This window comes from Colias philodice, chromosome 17 (genome assembly GCF_061535455.1).
Source record: "Colias philodice isolate Cphi_HAF_F1 chromosome 17, ilColPhil1 Martin Lab GWU primary, whole genome shotgun sequence".
NCBI lineage: Eukaryota > Metazoa > Arthropoda > Insecta > Lepidoptera > Pieridae > Colias > Colias philodice.
This window is the reverse complement of record NC_143102.1, coordinates 4,252,535-4,273,887: the sequence shown is the minus strand read 5'-3', so window position 1 is coordinate 4,273,887 and position 21,353 is coordinate 4,252,535. Positions and strand designations below refer to the sequence as shown.

General features: G+C 36.9%; 1 protein-coding gene across 6 annotated transcripts in view; it reads left to right on the top strand.

The window, feature by feature from the left end:
* gus (splA/ryanodine receptor domain and SOCS box containing gustavus) overlaps positions 1-20,995 on the top strand; it is a 70,403-nt gene extending 49,408 nt beyond the window's left edge. For 4 of the 6 annotated variants that reach the window (XM_089706162.1, XM_089706158.1, XM_089706161.1 and 1 more), the window contains exons 2-5: positions 14,154-14,456; positions 15,618-15,879; positions 16,412-16,664; positions 17,008-20,995. In XM_089706162.1, coding sequence (XP_089562288.1) covers positions 14,266-14,456; positions 15,618-15,879; positions 16,412-16,664; positions 17,008-17,144 — 843 coding nt within the window. In that variant the 5' untranslated portion in view covers positions 14,154-14,265 and the 3' untranslated portion in view covers positions 17,145-20,995. Of the gene's footprint in view, positions 1-1,133; positions 1,373-14,153; positions 14,457-15,617; positions 15,880-16,411; positions 16,665-17,007 lie in introns of those variants that run through there. The other 2 variants (XR_016316969.1, XM_089706160.1) reach the window with 2 other exon arrangements.
* Positions 20,996-21,353: the final 358 nt, after the last annotated feature.

The following is a 21,353-nucleotide window of genomic DNA, read 5'->3' as shown; positions in this document are numbered from 1 at the left end:
TGTAGGATCATGTGACGGTGTACTTGGTGGATTACAAGAAAGCCCATTATATGTTTGAAGTTAATTTTAATGTGGTCAGGTAATTTTATAGCCATTTCAGACTGCTACAAAAATATTGTTATGGTCATGAACACCAGAACAAGCTAAGAAATTTCTACCCTTCTTCGCTTATGAACTAGGCTGGTTTTGTCTGTTTGTTTTTATTGAATTAACTTAAAAGCTCCTTAGTCCTTACTCCTTAGCCTATCCAACTCTGTGAAAGAATTTTCAAAACAAATTCTTTCACAGAGTTGCATACTGCATAGGCTATATTTTTATCTATATTTTATATCATAGGGCAATCTTATCAGCCAGGATAAACTGTGAAAATACTGACATGAAGACAAACATAAAGTAAAAGTCTACCTTGAAAAAGAAAGAAAACTTGACAACTGTTTTCAAAAGTTGAAAACACCACATTAATTCGGGGTCATTCATACCGTTTACTCGTTAATTGTATTCGAGCAATGGTGAAAGTTGGCCGAGCCTTCGAAAATGACTCATATTTTAATAAACAATATTTACATGTAAATTAGGACAAAGTTATAAGTCAAGTTGGAAAAGTTTCTCCTTGCCCTTTTAACTGACCAATTTTTACACAATATTATTACTATCAGTCCGTAAATACATCGGTCGTTGCCACTTAAAATAATGGTTCTATTTGAAATTTCATATTTACCTGAACCTTTCTACGGCAATTAGGCAGAAGTTGGTCGGTTTAGAACAATTATCAAAGCTATTACTACCTACTGAGTAACTTTCATTTAACTAGTTAGTAAATTGCTATTTTGTACATTCTAATTTCTATTCTTGAAGTAAAATAACTAATTAACGTTTAACTAATGTAAAATTTTATGATATGATATAAATTTTGTACTATTTATATGCTATAAAAAAGACATTTTTTCGAACATGAATTATGTGCAAAGGAATCAATTATAATAATAGATGTGGGAGAAAGCTGTGCAATTTTCAGACCCTAGATAATATGATAGCAAAAGGAAACAAATGCACTTGTTAGCACAACAGATGTACGGCGGAGGAACACGCGTGGAGTGTAGTGTGGCTGGTCGGCACGATGCGCACCTCCGCTTCACCTCACCGCGGAAACGACCACCAAGCAGGTAGCCCGCGTATCGCTCGCCGAACCGTCAGTGCGCGCGTTCTCTCGCCGCCGGTGGTAGTGTCCGAGGTGCGCGGACGCACGCGCCTACATTGTGAGCATGGTGCCTGCACCTCTGTTGTGAAGTGTCATCTGTGTCGCTGTGAATTTGTCAACAAACAATATGTCCTGTGAAAGGAGAACAAAGGCCGCCCGTTTCCTCGACCTGCGGTGAGTTCGCCGCTTCGTACTTCCTGCCGTGGCCCGAGGATCCTTTTATTATATTCCTATAGTGATATGCGTCTGTCCCTTTTCAACTCGGGCTACCTGCTTACGATCAGATACTTCGTTGTGTATAAAGTACGATTCGAACACAATAGATATCGACATAGTTATAAAATTATGCTGATTGTTCAATTATTTACTGTGAAGACGTTTGAGGAAGCGAATAATAGTGCTATTAAGTTGTCTGCAAGGATTTTACTTGGAGAAGCAATTTACAATGAGTTTCCAGTTGGTTACGTTAGCATTTCAAGTACAAAGCCATTAATTCGCGACCTTGACTGACTAAGTTATGAAACCAGCAACTTGAGCACATGTAATCTCGATGAAATTGGTGACCGTGACTCTTGTCTTCCCCATCCGTCTGTAACATTGAAAAAACAGTTCCTAACTTACAAGCCAGAAAAAACTGATGCGCACAAGTCAATTATTTTGGCTCATAGCATAGCACTTTCCAATGATCCAACATGTAATCTTACGCAGGACCTAGGACTTTGTTTAGAATCAGTTGGAATGCGAGCAATAAAGCAAAAGTAGCCCAGGTACAGATATGGGGCGCTCCCCGCCTCGCCTCCCGGCCTTGAAAGGCTCTTGACCAGGCCAGTGCCGCCGATGTCGTATTTATTGCAATTCCACGATCCGTACCGACGAGGTTATTGACGCCTCGAGACAACTATTCATTTCTCATGAGAACTCGTAACAAATAGATTTGACATTACTAATGTTTGCCTTCTCCTTGAATGCGATCGTTCTCACAAAGATTTCATATAAATGATTAAGTACAAAGCCTATTACGTCACTGCTAAGCTAGTTTCCGCCTTCAAAGTTTTGGTTGCTAACGACGTGAGTCACGCAACTGACGAAATTTATATTGTTGTAATAGTATAATATTATATCAAATGATCTTTAAATCGAACGTTGACGAGAGCAATGTCCTTATTGAAACCGCTCATACATTAATATTTTTTACCTTGATCATGTGCCTTCAGAGTAAATGGATTTTCACATTCTCAACCATAGTTATAAATATACTCGTCTGGCAAGAACTGCGTAGGATCGATGCCCAGCCAGCCCTAGGTGAAGGCCGATTGTTGTAGTTCCTCGCCCTTTGAAAACCACTCATTGACAAGATACAGCTACATTATCCTCCGCATTTCATCATCCCTCCTTGAATATGCACTTTAATTACTTTAAAATAATATCCAACACAGAAACAATCCATTCAATTTAAACATGAAATGTATGTAGCAACATTAAATATCGACCAACCCATAAATTACATACTTTTATGGCTGTATTGATTATTTTGGGTGACCCAGTGCAGTAACCATATGGCGACAGATCCACACTTTACAAAGCGAATGAGGCCGGCATATGCCGCCGCTTTCACTCCCTGCATCACAATCATTGTTACGTACGTTATTCAAAGTTTCAGACTGAATCGCGACATTATATCGATACCTACTTGCGTGGCTTTCAATGCAGTTACTTTAGTTCTCCAACTGCCAACAAAGTTTTGTTTCCAAATGGTTAACATAAAAGTTTCATGATAAATAGAAAGCTGATATTGAAATACTGATGGAAATATTTACACGAAATATACTGTTTTTACGTGGATATAAGATTATCTGTAAAATTAATCAAATTAATGTTTGGTTTTTTATTTAATTAGTAGCTATAACAAAGAGACGTATGCACGGACACGCGCGCTTACATTGCAGCCGAGGGCGGTTTTTGTGCACAGCAGCTGGTTACCCCCAGAAGTGACTCACGTCCTGTATATATCTAGCCCAACGTGGGTCGGGGTGCGTGTCATTGACCCCTCTTGCAGCCCCATGCTCGACACACATACACCACATCATTTATCCTTTGCCCTTTGTGTTGCCTATTATTTATTAGTATCGTTCAAACAGTTGTCCCTGCTTTTTAGTCTGCTCTTCTTTTTATCAATGATATGCATTTCGCACGGTTCGATGCTAATGCTGTCTATTTCGTTCTGCCTAATATATATTTAGCCCGAATGTGTCATGACATATTTCCTTATCGCTCGTTACTAAATAAATATACTCTGTCCTATATTATTTGCTTTTTGACAGCTTCACGCCTATGAAGGATTGTATTGTCTATGTTAAAATGTCATACAAATAATTATCGTTCTTCATGGACAGGTCCCGCCCACTTAGTGATGTCTACACAGAATTATTCAATGATGGTTCGATAGATTATAATAATCGATAGAAATACTCTGTAAAATATATCCGATGCAGAAAAACTCTTCTATTATGTTATATAATTTAAACGTAAAGACAACCAAATTGTAAGATAGAAAGTAGAAACCAATAAATAATAAAAAGTTTAGTTTAGTTTTAACATACAATGCATAGATATGTGGTCTTATTATTACATATCTTATTAGTATGTTTACGTTGTAATTATTATTTACGTACCTGATTCGATTTATGATAATATGTTTAATTTATAATTGAAATGGTATCACAATCGATAATCTTTTGAACATCACTTCTGGTATCACCCGTCGAGCTGTCAAAAAGCAATTCTTATAGTGGACAGACTATAATCGATTTTATGTTAAAATTATTCATAAAATGAATGATTTGCCATTCGTCGCAGTCAAATGCATGGTATTTAACTACGAAAATACACAAAAGAATGTAATTTTCGTGTAAAGTTTACGTTATGGTCGATACTCGCGAGGCTCATCCGACCACTGCGGTACCGGTTTCCAGCCCAGACGTATTGCATCGACCACAAAAGAAAACGAATGAAACAATCGCTCACTTTTAGTTTCTTTTTTTACACCGCCATCACACGATCCTCACTCTGTAGCAACTGGCATGGAATTGAAGATAGCCAGCCCAGTTTTGTTACATTTTCGGATGAATTTTGAACATGGGCATTGGGCAATACATTTTACAATCTTAATAATATGTAAAATTATTCAAGATCTTAAAACAATATTGATAGTGAACCGTTGCAGGGGAAAGTTACAATGAATTTTGATTGTGACTTAACCTGGATCGGCCAGTGCAAGCAATTGTCGTTCATCAGACAAATTCAAATAATTGATATCAACAACTTAAATTTGTCGCTCATCATAGTCTTATGTTTATACAGTTCCAAGTACATACTTGGTTTATTTTTCATGATATTCTATAGATTATTGATATGTAAATGTTTTACCAAATAAAAAACAACATTCAATCCGCAAGTTTATTTGGGGCAAAAAAAGTTTTAGCAGAAGTGAATGTTTTCAATTTGAAAACGAAGTTCCTACATACAGTCCCTTATACATATATATTGAATTGCCACATAACGACTAAGGTACGAAGTGCATGAATAATTCAAGCCTGTAGCACTTTCATTGGTTTTACCCAAAATCAGACAAGAATTGAGGGGCTGTTTTAAAATTACCATCGCAGGCCAATTTTCTGGAAACACATATATGTATATGTTAAATAATACCTACCTTATCACTTAGGTACTACTTGATCACTATGATTTAGATGAACACTTTAAAATGAATGTAAATAGCTGGTGCCCATGACCAAACTTCTATAGAAAATTTAATAACATCCTATTCATCTATAGACTTAGTGATGATGATGATGAAGATGATAATAATTATAATTATTAACTTCTCTATTATCTTATAGTATTGGGCTTCAACGTCGGTAAATAAACGAGTTATTTACCGACGTTGAAGCCCAATACCAAGACGTAGAAAACCTATGGGGTATATTTTTTTGCTCGTTACGTCCACTTACCGATGAATTAATAATGTGATGACTGATGTTGATGTTCTGGCGAATAATATGTGACTCAATCATTCGAGCCTTTTAAATTGAAATTTGTTACTTTACGTGAAAAAAAATCAGAAAAAATTACGGTTAAATGTTCTTGTTCTAGTTTTCCCATTTCTCATGGGAATGGAGGATTTTTCCGAGATAAAAAGTACATGTTGATACCAATAATAAGCTAGTATTAAACAATTTACACAATAAATTTTACATTTACTACGTACACTTCTTCTTGCTTCTGGGATTGGTTCTAGTTTCGGAAACGTAATTATTTTTTACGAAATAATTTATTTTTTTAGTATGAAAATTGATGAATACAGTTTCATTTTATTGGTCCGTGTATATCAGCCATCTTGTCCAAGTAGTACAGAATAAGTATCTGATTGAATATTTTCTAAAGTAGGTACTCATAATATACTCCACTTAGAAATCAGATTTTTAAAAGTTTGTGATATGCCAATAACTTGTTTTTCGTTAATTAATTGAGCTCCCCAACATTTCTGCCATTAAACCGTCGTACGGCTCATTATGCAAATGCCGTTTGCACCGTAAGTAGGCGCCAATTAGCCACAAAACGACCAACGTGCACAAGGTGAAATCTTTTTGCATCTAATCACGTACGTGGCGTATCGATGCACAAACATATTATGGACATTTTGCCCGACGCAGTGCGTTCGAAGCCTACTGAACCTACACACAATAATACCCCGACGCGGAGGTCGTGTTTAAATTGTTTTTACCTTCGGTCTGTTGTTATAACCTATTGTGCGCCAATGTTCAGCCAAACACTCAATGACCCAGTTTCTCCTTCACATTGTCAAAGTTTTATTTCCCCGTTTAATTTTTTTTTCCACCGTTTTAGCAACTGAACATTTAGAATTCACGTTGCGCTTTTCAATTTACGGATCGATTGATGTCTTTTTTTTTCTGATTTACATTTCAGGTGAGGTTGTTGCATAAGTACTTACCTAGTTATTGTGATTACGTATTATACACTGAGAGACTGATAATAAATTTCTAGTGCTTAGTAGGTATAGAGGACACGAATAATGCGCATAAGCCAATTGAGAATATAGTGAATAACTTTTTCACCGATTTTTAAGACACCCGCATTATTTAATATTCAGAGCAACTAAATATCCCTGAAAAAGTAGGCATTTTTATTTAAATTCATTATCTTTTTTTATTTCGTATAGCCATACCATAGTTGTCACCATTCGACTGTTTATGTAGGTTCCCTACAGGCGTGGCAGCGAAAGCAGCGCTCCCTTGACACGCTACGGCGTACGCGCATTGCAGTCAAGGCCCCCGGCTACCAGTGGCGCAGGCGCAGTACAAACTTACATAAACATTACCTATTACTCATATCATAACATCTAACCGATTCACTGTCATCTCACTCGTATGCTATCCCAGGAATTCATCACAATGATAAATGTTTATACTTTTTGTATCAAATTGTTAGGTTCACGCCGCGCTGGTCGACATCCTATAAAGCTGTTTCATTGTGTTGATTGATTCATTCCTTTATGACACGTGCACGCCTTTTTAGGTAACTTAACGACACCTTGAACGTAAATGAAAACTTTATATTTATACGTTCTAATCTATACCTAGAAACTCCGTTAATATGTGAGCTTGGTATTTGGCGAAGTAACAAACACCAATACGCATATAGCTCGCAATGACATCGCAAGTAATGCAATATGCGGACCACCCGCAACATCTTATATCGAAGGCTTATGAAATAAAACAGCATCTCAAACATATTATACAATCACCATTTTGTTGCACTTTTATCTACATTGAACTTTATACGTAATATATTATAAGATATGAAACGATTTATTATTCACAGTAAATGATGCACACGAGAAAAAAATGTACAAAATGTCTGTTTTGATCTTTAAAACGTGTGCCATGAAGATGTTCATATAATTGCTCAGGCCAAGGTCAAAAATGCAGTTTCAACTGACAAGAGGTAGGTACGTTCAAAAGACCTCCATTTGCTTGGCATAAATACTAGAATTTATAATTTAAACGAAACGTTAATAAGGTTCACGTGATAAGGTCGTTTTCCAACTAAATATACCTATCTCAATATTATAAGGATACATCATACAGTACCTACAGATGCATGTATAATGCAAGATTTGAATCTCGCCTTAGTACCAACATTTATATTTATACTTCTGTGCAATCAATATTTCTTCAAATTTATGAGAACTCACACCACAAGCAACCTCTATGTAAAGTTTTTATATCCAACCAAATAATTATTATTTTGACGAAATGAAACAGAAGTTTAGCCTCAGTACGCACTGTGAAGTATTCGCGAAAAAACAACTTCGCATAGGTCTGTTCAGGGCCAGGGAAACCGCTAAGTAGGCTTTTCCTTGACACAAGACTCTGTTGAAACTCGGCAACTGACACAAGGCTGCTGTGACACGCCCTAGCGATTATTTAATTGTTATTAAAAAGGGACATTTAAAAGGAAAGTTGTTTAGGCTTCGATATTCAAATGGATTAGCTAATGCCATCAAAATGAACTACATATTTGAGCCTAGAAAAGTGACACACGCTTGAAAGAAATTCTTGGATCTTGGATATAAATATAGGGTTATTAGACTACAAGCCCGCATATGAAAAAAATATGGGTCAAATGAACCACCACGGGACATATCTAGAACGAAAGAAGAGCAAAAAATAATAAGATTCATCACTATGCCGTCACTTGTAAGCTGTCCAACTAAGTGCAGATGAGAATTGAAAAGTACAGGTAGACTCGGTAAATTTTGGTCATATATTTTTGTACGGCATTCTTAACCATCGATAGATCCATTAAAAATAATAAGAAACCGCTCAGTGCCGTACAAAAATGTTGGTCCACCAAGTCGGAATTTTTATTTAATTTCCGAGAGTTACCGGGGGTAAATTTGGTCATTTGACCATGTACGGCATCTGTGTCATACTATTGCTATACTGCTTTTAATCCATTATTCCGCAACGCCGTACAAAAATCATGGGGACAAGGGGAAAAAATCGAGAGTTGCAATCCCCTCTCTTTCCCCACTCCAGGGGGTCATTTGACTAAGTACGGCTTCGGTTCCAAAACATTATCTAGCACTCAAAAGTACTATTAAAAGCAATGCCGTCAAAAAATAATTGTTCTTTTAAATGTATACCAATAATCATCTTAATTTCATCGAATTCTTGATATAAAGAGCTGTAAGGTCATTTGACCCTGTACGGGAACTTTTTTTTTAACATGATATTGTAAAATTCAATTGTTGTATAGTATTGCCGTTCAAAAGAAACCGTTCTAAAAAAAGTTATAGAGAAATGTAAAACCAGAAATTTTGTTAAAGTTTAAACATCGTAGATTAATGAAATATAATAGTTTTCTACACTTTATTCGTTGTTTTAAATAGTATTAACATAGATAAATTAGGAAAAAACGATGCCGTACATTTTTGTGCAGATCACATCTTTTAGGCTGATGAAAGCGACGAAAGCTACAATTTTAAGGGTGCTTTATGGCCATTTGATACAGTACGGCATTAACATATTTTTACCCAACTACGACGAAGCAAAAGGAGGGTTATGGTTTTGACAGGTCATGTATGTATGTTCATCTATTCCCTCGTAACTTCTAAACTACTTATCAGAATTCGACAAATGACATATCATTAGAAGCGTCTGAATTGTTCACTGGATAACCAGCGACCAGCTAGCTAAAGGCTATAAGGGGTTTCACAAAATCTAATGTGGCGCCCTCTAGCGGACAAAACATACAGAGTAAAAAAATAAAGTTAAGATAAATATGCCGTGTTTGGTATCATTTGAAAGCGCTTTACTTGTACATTTTGAATATGTATATAATACTAGCATTTGCTTGTGACTTTACTTGTATTCATGGGCTGATTGCATATAATTCACATCTTTTCGTTCATAGCTTTTTTATTAGTTCATCAATTTAACGGAGTCCATTCCACTTGACTCCGACTTTCCAAGGTGATAATTAACCACCTCGAGCTTCTTAATATTAATGTATATTTATATTTTATTATCAAAATATAAAGCAAACATTTCGTTATATGGATTTTTTCTTTTTCAGATTTTTCCCCTTTGAACCAACGAAAATGTACGGCACATGAAAAAATATTATCTATGCATAAAATACTTTAAAAATAAATTTATTTCGTGTTGTGTCAAATGACCCCCTGGAGTGGGGAAAGAGAGGGGATTACAACTCTCGATTTTTTCCCCTTGTCCCCATGATTTTTGTACGGCGTTGCGGAATAATGGATTAAAAGCAGTATAGCAATAGTATGACACAGATGCCGTACATGGTCAAATGACCAAATTTACCCCCGGTAACTCTCGGAAATTAAATAAAAATTCCGACTTGGTGGACCAACATTTTTGTACGGCACTGAGCGGTTTCTTATTATTTTTAATGGATCTATCGATGGTTAAGAATGCCGTACAAAAATATATGACCAAAATTTACCGAGTCTACCTGTACTTTTCAATTCTCATCTGCACTCAGTTGGACAGCTTACAAGTGACGGCATAGTGATGAATCTTATTATTTTTTGCTCTTCTTTCGTACTAGATATGTCCCGTGGTGGTTCATTTGACCCATATTTTTTTCATATGCGGGCTTGTAGTCTATATGAAAGATTTTTTATTTCTAGTTTGATGAATTTTAAGTTCATGTCATCATCATCCCGTTTGCACTGTTGGGGCACGGGCCTCCTATGAGGGTACAGGCCATAAACCGCCACGCTGGCCAAGTTCGGGTTGGCGGATAAATTCATGTATGAAAAACCAAAATAAAATACATTTTTCAATCTTTACTCTTCTTTAATATACATACTTAAAGATACGGCTTCCTATGAAACCCTGGTTTGCGAATGAGTTGATGATATTATGTTATTAGATGCAAGATTTTCATATCATGGTAATGCAGCTTATCTTCTCAAACTAGATTACAAAGTTTATCAAAGTTGTGAAGTGGAACTTTAGTAGATAAAAGGCTTAGCGAGCCGATGGCAGTGTTAGCGCCTACAAACATTTACTATTATTCTATCGTGGCTTAGAATATACGTACTAAATATATATAAATAATCTCAAAGACAAAATAACAGATTGGTATAAAATTACTATTAGGTATAAACATGCAATACTGATATAATTCAAAGATAAAAATAATCACTAATCGCTTTAAAAGCAAAAATCAATCGCCCATATCCAAATATTTAAAGACGGAATGAGTTTTCGTAACACTAATGTACTTACACGGGGCCGGACCAAAGTTGAAGTGTTTCGTAAGACGACCCTTGAGTCGGCACTTTCTCCCGACGTTTCGAATAATGTGAAATGTTCTACAGCACTTTATGCAATTCGACTTTAAAACCTCCTCCTCACCTGTGAACTTTAAACCTGTGAAAATTTATCGCTTTCAGTTTTCGTGCAATGCAGTAATCTGACCTACATGCAGCTTATATTTACATGGCAAGTGTTAAATGGATTGAGTTTTAAATGTTTTGTGTTGGAATTGAATTATAAATTGATTGGAAAATTCAAAATGTATATATTCAACTCATCATTCGTAGAATTTTCTCTACATTATTCGCAGTATACAATAGTTTCCTGAATTCTGTGAAGTTTTAGATACGCCTTAAGATTTCAATATCATCAAATAGCAATTAATGCTTTACTACTCATTAAAAGAAAGACACACTTCAAATACAAGACATTAAACCGTTAAGATGTATCAAAAAGTCGCATAAAACTATCAGTAAGTGGCACAATTTGATGTTAACAATAATTATGAGTGTGACGCAACAGAACTCATTTCCACGAGAAGTTTACGGCGAGGTGTTGCGGAAGTAGTTGGTGTAATGCTAACTATTCGACTTAGTCTTATTGTTAGACACCGCCGCGTGTTCCTGATGGAACTGGGCTAAGTAGATGTGTTGAAATTCATTTGTTTTATAATGGGAAAAATTAGTATCGTGTAGATATTAAGCTACATAGTGATTAAGATGTGTATTAACATTATTATAAACTATCTTGTAATATAAAATATAGTTAAAATACCTGAATATGTAGGTACATATATAGAAAGAGAAATCTGATGCTATAGAAAATGATATTAAATAGAGTAACCGAAAATTCTGCATCCCCGTCAAATATTGGTTTGGATGTTAATTTTAAACGTAAATTAATGCACGTATGTACTATAGAGCTGCCTTGAACGTTTGAAAGCATTTAATTATAAACCATGAATTATGCATTGTCTATGATCCAATTAATAATAAATCCTCCTCGCTGTTCTCGTCGGTATTCAATTGAGTTTCGGGACGTTTCAATTTCGGCCGGGTGTGTTGTTTTTATTTGTGTTCCGAATTAAACGTTGCCATGTTGCCAATCAAAATTTATTCGAATATAACGAGCTCGACAACTATAGATTTTACAATCCAATTATATCATTGTCTGCCTTTTCAGTAGATACTATTTTAAAGACACATTTAAAACGTTTTACTACATTAGTTCCCTTCACATAGTGAGGTATCTTCACTTCACGTGTAATGTAAGTAGCCGATATATTGATAGTCTACGCAATTTATCTTCATATTATGGTCGAATTGCCATAAACATAAAGGCATGCCTCCACAAAGCCTACAGAAGCTGTAAAGCAGTCAATAAGCTTAATGCCGGTCAAGTGTCTGGCTCGTTGCCGGCTAAACGCCCAGTGTTGGCAGTGTCCACGGTAGTTATCACTAATCTACCCCTGTAACCTATGTTTCCGTGACAGCGATCGAGTAATTCGCATCCATCTACTCATTAATTAAACCTACGTACAAATGATCACTATTTCCGTGTTCTACGTCATGCTACATGGTGGTTAATGATACGAATTGTTTCATTGTTCAAGTATGCATACGTGAAGTCAACAAGTCCGAATGTATTGACGATTGGTATGCACGTACATTTGGCTTTTTATGATTTAACCATGTTTGGTTTTATCGTATTAATTTACTTCGATATGAAGTGTATGTACACAGTAATTAAATCACGTGACTCACGTCAAGGATATTACGACTAGTTATAAATAATTACTCTAAGAAACAATTATTATATAGTCGATGTACCTCTATTTGAATACAAAGTACAAACAAACCTAATAATAATCAAGGTATTCAGTGAGATAAAGCGCGGCTCGAGGAAAGCTTGTCTTGCAGCCGCATCGGTCCGTATGTTAGCAGCGCGGAACAATATAAACTGTAAGTAGGTGTGGGCACAATATTTACAGTGAGGTGTGCAGCGAATGTTCGTCATTTGTCTAGTTCATTGTTCGAGCGCGTTGGCACACGCTAATGTAGTCGGCCTAGCAACGCTCGATTCCATTCACCTCTCACCGAGCGTGAACGGTTATGTTGAATACTGCCGCACCCGGTCTTACATTTACTAGCACATATTCCAATTTTATACTTATCCATCGCCTCGACCGATATCACTTGCGAGCCGATACGTTTCCCACGATATAAATCATGATATGAGTCATCGACCTTTTTTTACAATCAGTTTCATAGAATTGACTTACTTCATCATCAAATTATGCTGCTTATAATTATTCAATTCATAATAATACATACATATGATAGTCAGTAAAATAAAGCCATTGTGCAGAAATTGATTGAAATTATTTGTAACTAAGAAGCGTGTATCACGTGTCAATCGTCTGTTTATTTACCGCCCGCCATGTGAACTCTACGGTAATCTTCGATTATCGCTAGAATACTAATAGCTCTGTCGTTCAATCAGACGTCACAGTATATTTAATACACATTAACAAAGTGAATAGTGATCGTTCAACGTTGTTAAAGAAAAACTAATATTGAATTAAAGAATACCGCACGTTTTGGTCGAAGAAGTTTGCAGTCACGATTGAGGCGTGAATGTTCCCTACATTCACTACCTTTCACTTCCCGCTTTTATTATACTGCTTTGGGCGACCGGAGGCGGCCTTGTACCTCGCATGCCCAGTGAGCGTCCCTTCTCGTCGTATACAATTTACACCGATTCAAACATAGATGACATCGTAAGGCGGAGTATTCTCGAAGGACCAATTAATAGAAACCATGTGCAGAAATTCAATACGTCGTTAATAATATTTGGAAGCGGTTTCCTGCTGTCGCGTTTAAAGATTTCGTTTGCAATTACGTTCTGACATCATAGTGGACGCAAAAACGGCCCAATGTAAAACGAAGTTATTATAGATGTGGTTTTGTAGATAATGTTCGCATGTGTTAGAAGCTCGCCCCAGGGCCGCGGTAACCTTGGCTTTTGAGCGGCGACTTTCACGGTTAGACGGCCGTTCGTTACATAAGATGAGCGCTCGATACTGATGCGGAGACGCCCGTCGCCAGCATCTGCTGTGATGTCATTGTGACCATTCACTTAACACTACTCAACCGGTTTATCAAACTTGATGCTTTGATAGCAATGTTAGTATTAAAATACTGAAACCAACGCTTAATATAATTTGTTTTAATGGTCAATAATGATTAGACTCTTCTAATTACTTTTAAATTCGATTTTATTTTAAAGTTCCGTTTTCATTAAATAAGCATAATTTTAGAATGTATAGACAAATACCATTTATTATCCGCTTGTATTATGCGCCGTAAAGGTATGGAATATTGACGGTGGATCTATAAGGTCATATTCCTTCAAAATAACAGCAATATAAGAACTTGCTCGTAGTAGCAGCTACATATTATAAGCGCCCCCATTGATTTTGTGGTTGACATTTAACAATTATTCAACGTGACTATGAATTCTATATTGTTCCTTGTAAAAAAACAGTGAATTATAACGAAATGTATCTATAATTTCAGGTACAAGAGCGGGGAGCGCTCAGTGAGGGGCGGGGGCGGCGGCGGCGCGGAGGAGGCGCGGCGCGGCGGCCTCAAGGCGCTGCCGAAGCGCGCCCGCACTCGCTGCAGGGGCATGAACATGGGGCAAAAGCTCTCCGGCAGTGTCAAGTCGGTGTCGCGCGAGTGCCCGGCGCCGTTCAAGGCGGTGGTAGCGCGCGAGCTCGCGCCGGAGCCGCCGCGGCCCGCGCGGCTCGACGCGTTGCTCGACGCGCCGCCCGCGCATCCAGACACGCAAGTCAAACATGCGTGGAATCCAGATGACAGGTGATTGCTTTTTATATTAAGTATTTGCGACTTGGTCAGCTATCTATCCTACCCATCAGGTTTATGAGAGTGTTGTGTCTGTGACAAGTACTACATGAATACTTGGACTGATATTTCATTCGGAGGCTGTAAAATAAATAAGAACACGTTCAGGCATAAACTTCTTCGAACTTAATGTTTTGTATGAATTATACAGTAAATCTGCTCGTGCATAATTACTTCCCAAAATGCTAAAAACTTTCATTACAAGTGCCGAAGAGAACAAAACAAATTTAAACAGTCTATGTTAACTAGTGTAGGGTTTTTTCCTCTTCACAAAACTGCTTCTGAGTAACAAAGAGATTTAAGCCGAAACACATTTTAAGCGGATATTTGTATTGACTTAAAGAACAAACACTCGGGAGTTACATCCCCTGCATCCGTGAGCAACTTTCTAACATATTACATAATATATAAGTATTATTTACACGGAGTTTGCGCTTGTATGTGTTAAGGCTTTCAATTTGAACATTTTGAAACATTTTATGCTATTTATGCTTATAAAAGCTGCATTGCTAGGCCACGAATTGTGATCATGTTTTTTGCAAAACTTGTTCCAAAATTCTCGTTTCGTTCGTATGGTATAATTAGATGAATAATAATTGGAAATTGAATGTTACGTAAATAACGAGATCCTGTACTAGTTCAGGAAACTAAAAATTAAACAAGCCATTATTCTGTATACCTTCACAAATACGTATGTCCTTGTCGTTTGCCATTTAGCAACCAATTCTCCTCATACATTTCGTATTTGGCAGCACAAGGTTGTATTATCGATAAAGTCGTAGGTCAATAGGTCTTCACTTGTAATTAATGCAACTTAACGACAATTTAACGGAAATACTTCGATTTTATTACGAAATCATTGTGTAATAAGACTTTCTAAATTGTCAGAAAAGATAGATGATAAATATTCTGTGTCTGTGTTAATAAAGTAATCATATTGTTCATATATTTGGTGTCAAATATTAATAAATATAATATTTATAATTTATATTTTGCACATACCTATATTTTTAGTTATCTTTATAAATGTTCATATACCACAACAATATAACTTCTTCTTTACAAGATTTCTAAATCAGCATAACTCAATACTAACAAATACTCTATCAATTCCAGATCATTAAACATATTCGTGAAAGAAGAAGACGCGTTAACGTTCCACCGGCACCCGGTCGCGCAGAGCACGGACTGCATCCGCGGGCGGGTGGGCTACTCGCGCGGGCTGCACTGCTGGGAGGTGGTGTGGCCGGCGCGGCAACGCGGCACGCACGCGGTCGTCGGCGTGGCAACGTCGCACGCGCCGCTCCACTCGGTCGGCTACCAGAGTCTGGTCGGTGCGACGGATCAGAGCTGGGGATGGGATCTTGGAAGAAATAAGGTTTGTTTTGTGCTAGTTTTAGATTGTATAAATAATGTTGATAAGTGTTAGGCAAACTTATAATAGGTACAAACCAGTACCGCAATAATTAAGCTTCAAATTCAAAATTCAAAAATTATTTATTGTGAGTCACAGGTATTATGGGTTAGGTTAGGTTAGGTTAGGTTAGGTTAGCTTGACCTCTGGAAATCCGAATCCATCTGGCAATGGTCGTTTTCTAGCTTTTTAACCTTCTCTTTTACTCTCACGCATAAAACAGATTATATCTGGTACGCTCGCAAGTCAGGTTATTACATGACATTTGTATTACCATGTGAGTGTGTGTGAGCAAATAATTTCATTTAAATTGAAAGATATGCTGCATATCTTTCAATTTAAATGAAATTATTTGCTTAAAGTCAATATTTAAAGAAGCTCAATAAGTGCTGAAAGATACAGTTATAATAAAAATACAGTACATACTCGATTTACTCACAAAATGGAATGAATGAATCGCCTGAGAACCGTAGCAATGAATGATCAACGTTTCCAGGTGTACCACAACGCGAAGGGCACGGGCGGCGGCAGCACGTACCCGGCGCTGCTGCGGCCCGACGAGCAGTTCCTCGTGCCGGACCGGTTGCTGGTCGTGCTGGACATGGACGAGGGCACGCTGGCCTTCTGCGCCGACGGCCGCTACCTCGGCGTGGCGGCGCGCGGCCTGCGCGGCAAGACGCTCTACCCCATCGTGTCCGCCGTGTGGGGCCACGCGGAGATCACCATGAAGTACATCGGCGGCCTCGACCGTGAGTACCTTGACATTTAGCTCAAATGCACACATAATAACATTACACTGAACAATAATTAGGAATTACAGTACTATTACATGTTGTTAATTAGTAAATTCGTAAGTTTCTAACGGATGCACTCTGCTGTTGTTAGTGTTTAGTATGTTTTTTTCTAAGAGTGAACCGCACAATTAAGCGTTTAACTAGCTTCACAATAATTATACCACACTTTATAAAGTTATCCTGTCTATAAATATATTAATAAATTGATGAAGTGATTTACAATTTTATTTAACGTAATTTTATTTTAAACATATAACTACCACGTGTTGATTTATGTAACACGACATACAATTCGCAGCCGAGCCGCTGCCGCTGATGGAGCTGTGCCGGCGCGTGATCCGGCAGCGCGTGGGGCGCGCGCGGCTCCGCGCCGCCGCGTCCCGCCTGGCGCTGCCGCCCGCGCTCTCCGCCTACCTGCTGTACCGGGCGCCCTAGCCGCGAGCCGCGCCCCCGCGCCCCGCCGAGGTAAACCCGCGCCCAGCCACGTGACGCTCGCGCCCCCGCCCGCCGCGCCCCTCGCCCCGCGCCCACACACGTGACGCACGTCAACAGGATGCGTGCTACTCGCACGTGACACCCGCAAGCATGGCACGTGACGCCAACAAGGATACGTGCTACTAGCCAGCGTGACACCCGCAAGCATGGCACGCGTGACGCACGCTAACAGGATACGTGCTAATAGCCAGCGTGACACGCGACGCACGCTCACCAACGGGACACGAGATTCACGCTCGCAAGCGCAACATGCGAACTTCGAGTGTACAAGTGATATTTGACACGTGACACGTACAAGCATAGGTACGTGCTGTATGAACTTGTACTGGCGTGCGAATAGTACGACACATTCGCAAGCGTTATATTATGCGAACTCGTACTAGCGTGCACGTTGTATGTGACAAACTCGCAAACGTGATACGTGATTCACGCTTGCGAGCGTGACATGGGACACTCGTATACGTGACATATGAACTTATACAAATGCGTGACAAAGAATACACACGTGTAATCGACGGACTAGCTACTGGTGTACGATAGATGACAAATGCATTCACATATTAGTGATATTATATTATAGTATGTAGTTGTATATTGACTCTTGTGCAAAACGTGACACTTATACTCGTTTTGAGTACAGAAATGACGATCGCGCAATTCTTGCGTAGACTGGACACATAAGTAGATGCATTACTTGAGTTCGAGGTAGACTCAACACCGACACTCAAGTAATGCATGACACGATCACTTACAAGCATCTATTTCACACATACACGAAACATGACTTGCACTCACACATACATTTTAACCACATACACATTTTCAAGATATAAAAAAACTATATAATGATAACGTTTACACTACCAACAAATTTAATAGCTTTAATTTAAAGTACTTGACTCGGAAAATATAAAACTTTATATACATCTGTGGAGATTTGTTATACATATAGATGAATTTACTAATCGGATAATAATACAAATTAGTTATAATAACAAATAATTTCCTGAAATACATGCCTTATAAATACGCTTTACGAATGTATACGCGTGCGAAAATTTAACATAATTAGATATAGCAATACATGCAATAACGTGTACGGTAATATACGTCGTCGAATATATTATGTTTTTGATTATCACACACTTTTAAATACTAGCAAATGTCACAGATCTATATAAATATTGCATAGATATCTATAGCCTATATAGAATACATATTTATGTATAGATTGTGTCATAGTGTCAGTTCGTATGTCACGTATGCGGGTATATGCGGGTACTAAAGCGCGGACGTAACTGTGATGTTTACCAGGCGGGTCTGTAAATTAGCCCACTATATTTTTGTTGCATAGAATAGGGACTATCGTTTTATAATACCGTATAAAACAAAGTTTTATATATCAAATATTCTATGCCGATTTGAATGTGATAATGAAGACAGTTAAACACAACCGTAATTCTAAATGCCTTGACTCCAATTTTATAGTTTACCGATTGAAATATTAACAAAACTCTGTTATATACGGTATTGTTGTAAAGCAGCACATATGCCATCGAATTGTATAATAAACCATAGCAATGTCACTGTTTGCTATAGACATTATGTATTAACAGGTATTTAGATGTATCGAACGCTGTATCTGTGCCTATAGAAACAAAATACACGAGTTACTTACAAGCAAGCAAAGTATAAGGTTACGCTTTAACAAAACAAAACCTATATCTGTAGAGATGTTTACAATAATAAGTGTTATTCTAACTCTCGGTGAATCTACACTGCTGAAATATATCTATAACAATCACATCACTTTATAAATCACACGCCAATATTATATTATTTTATTGATAAATTTGAAAGCTTTTTTTATAATCAATTCTATTTTGTTAGCAGTGTGGATGATCAATAATGTGAATCGATTACTTTATACGATGTTACACAACAATCAACTTTTTTTATTTTTATATTGTCTGTGATAGTTATACTTTAATAAAACGACAGTCTATATGAACATTGATACAAAATATTTGCAACAATTATGCTCATGTCTCATTTTTAATACAATTACATATTATCGTAAATGCGTCCGTACGCGGTTGAAATATTTTTATTTCATTTATAAATAATTTAACTATAATAAAACGTAAATGTAAGTTAGACGTGACACTAAAAATTACCAAAACTATTTTAGCTCCTTTCACCAATAAAGCGACAATGATCTCTTATAGAATATTCTGCATTGCGTCTAGTCATTGCAGACTCGTATCAGCGTGTTAGGAAATGTTTGGAACTATTGCAGAAAACTCACGAGCCTCGGTAATTATTATTAAAATCAAGAAGCTTATATCTAATACACTGGAGATTTCAGTACGAACATAAACTTGTAAGAAGAAAATATGGCCTTGAATGACGCCTGTATGTTTTTTATCCCTTTCACACCCACTTGCCAAGTTAGGTGTGAAAGGGATAAAAAAACATATAGGCGTCATTCAAGGTCATATTTTCTTGTTACAAGTTAATGTTCGTACTGAAATATCCAGTGTATTAGATATAAGCTTCTTGATTAAAATATTAGAAATGTCATTGTCCTATAACTTAATGATACGACGGGTCGCAACTCGCCCCGTACACTAGGCCAGTGTAATCGTTGGCAATCTTAACACTAATTTATAATTAAGTGACTGGTTTATTTTTAGTTTAGGATATTAATTCCTATTATAAAATCGTGTGAGTGTGTGATGTATATATCTATGGCTACACGCATTTTACTCACATTACGTGAAAGTCACTGAAAAACATTATTTTATATGTATGTATTTACATTATTTTCGTCGATAATTCCAGGTGTTTTAGATACCGTACCTCGAATGGTAGGCTCCATTGTGTCTTCTGTTGTGACATTAGATTAGGTAAACGCAATAAATTAACGAGCATAGTCTTATAAAAGCACTGTACTAAATAAAATGTCAGCCATTTTAGACCCAAATTAGTTGTATCTTATTGAAACCATGTAAAATATAAGTACTTCCAATTTAATAAGATTTTTTATGTATCGCATGTCTAGATCCCGAGCGGGAACTCACTTTGTAATCGTCGACATTCACATTTATCTCCGCGATAAATACACTTTTTTATGCATGATTTTCTACGGGAACGTGATTACTGATTATATATGTATTACTTTTTCAAATGGGAGTCAAATGTGAATATCGATATTGTGAGGAAATTATGATAAACTGCCAAATGCGAAATGTATGTGTGAGTGTGCGTTGTATGCGAGAGACGTATGCGTGTGTGACTGCGTGAAGTATGCGGCGTGTTTGTGTGTAGAATGGTACTTTGGTTTCGTTGTGTAAGAGAAAACAATCAAGGTAATATAAAGACACCAAGCTATATTATTGTTGGGATCCTTTATTAGATCCCCCCCCCCCCCCCCGACCGAGACTAGTTTGTGTGCATTATTTTATTTGCATGGTTAATATATTAATTATATTGTGTTCCGGGGGCTCCAATAAAGGATCTTTCGCGTGAAAACGATAATTGTTTGTGTTCTATGAACCGCGTTTAGTCCTGTATATAAAATAAACATCGTTTGCGAAGTTCAATGACTTTATTATTGTAAGTGAAAATGCATTTTAGTTTTATAAGTTGTAGGCAATATTTTAAAGTCATGTCTAAACAGAAATACGATTGATATTCGAATCTCTTAGATACATTGATTACAAAATAGGAAAAACGATTGGAATACATAAATATAACTGGTTAAGAAAATAAAAATAATATGAAATTAATCATTGTCTTTTATTGTAATTTAAACATACCTATACCTGTGTCTATACCTACTTCCCTTATGAGTTATGCTTTTTTCTGTAGTACATGCTTGAGTGTATTAGTCTATGGTACATGTACCATTTTGTTGCATGCATAAACCTATTTACTTCAAATATTTTATGAAAATAAAATGTTTGTAATACACAAATTCAACCGGTTAAGAAAATAAATTTGAACTAAACTTGTCTAAATATTTTATTGTTATTTAAAAATATACATTTGATGATTATTTTAATTACATATCCCTGTCCTTTATATGCCACCTTAATATATGACCTAATGGTCATATTAACACCGACTAAAACTGAGCTACAGGGA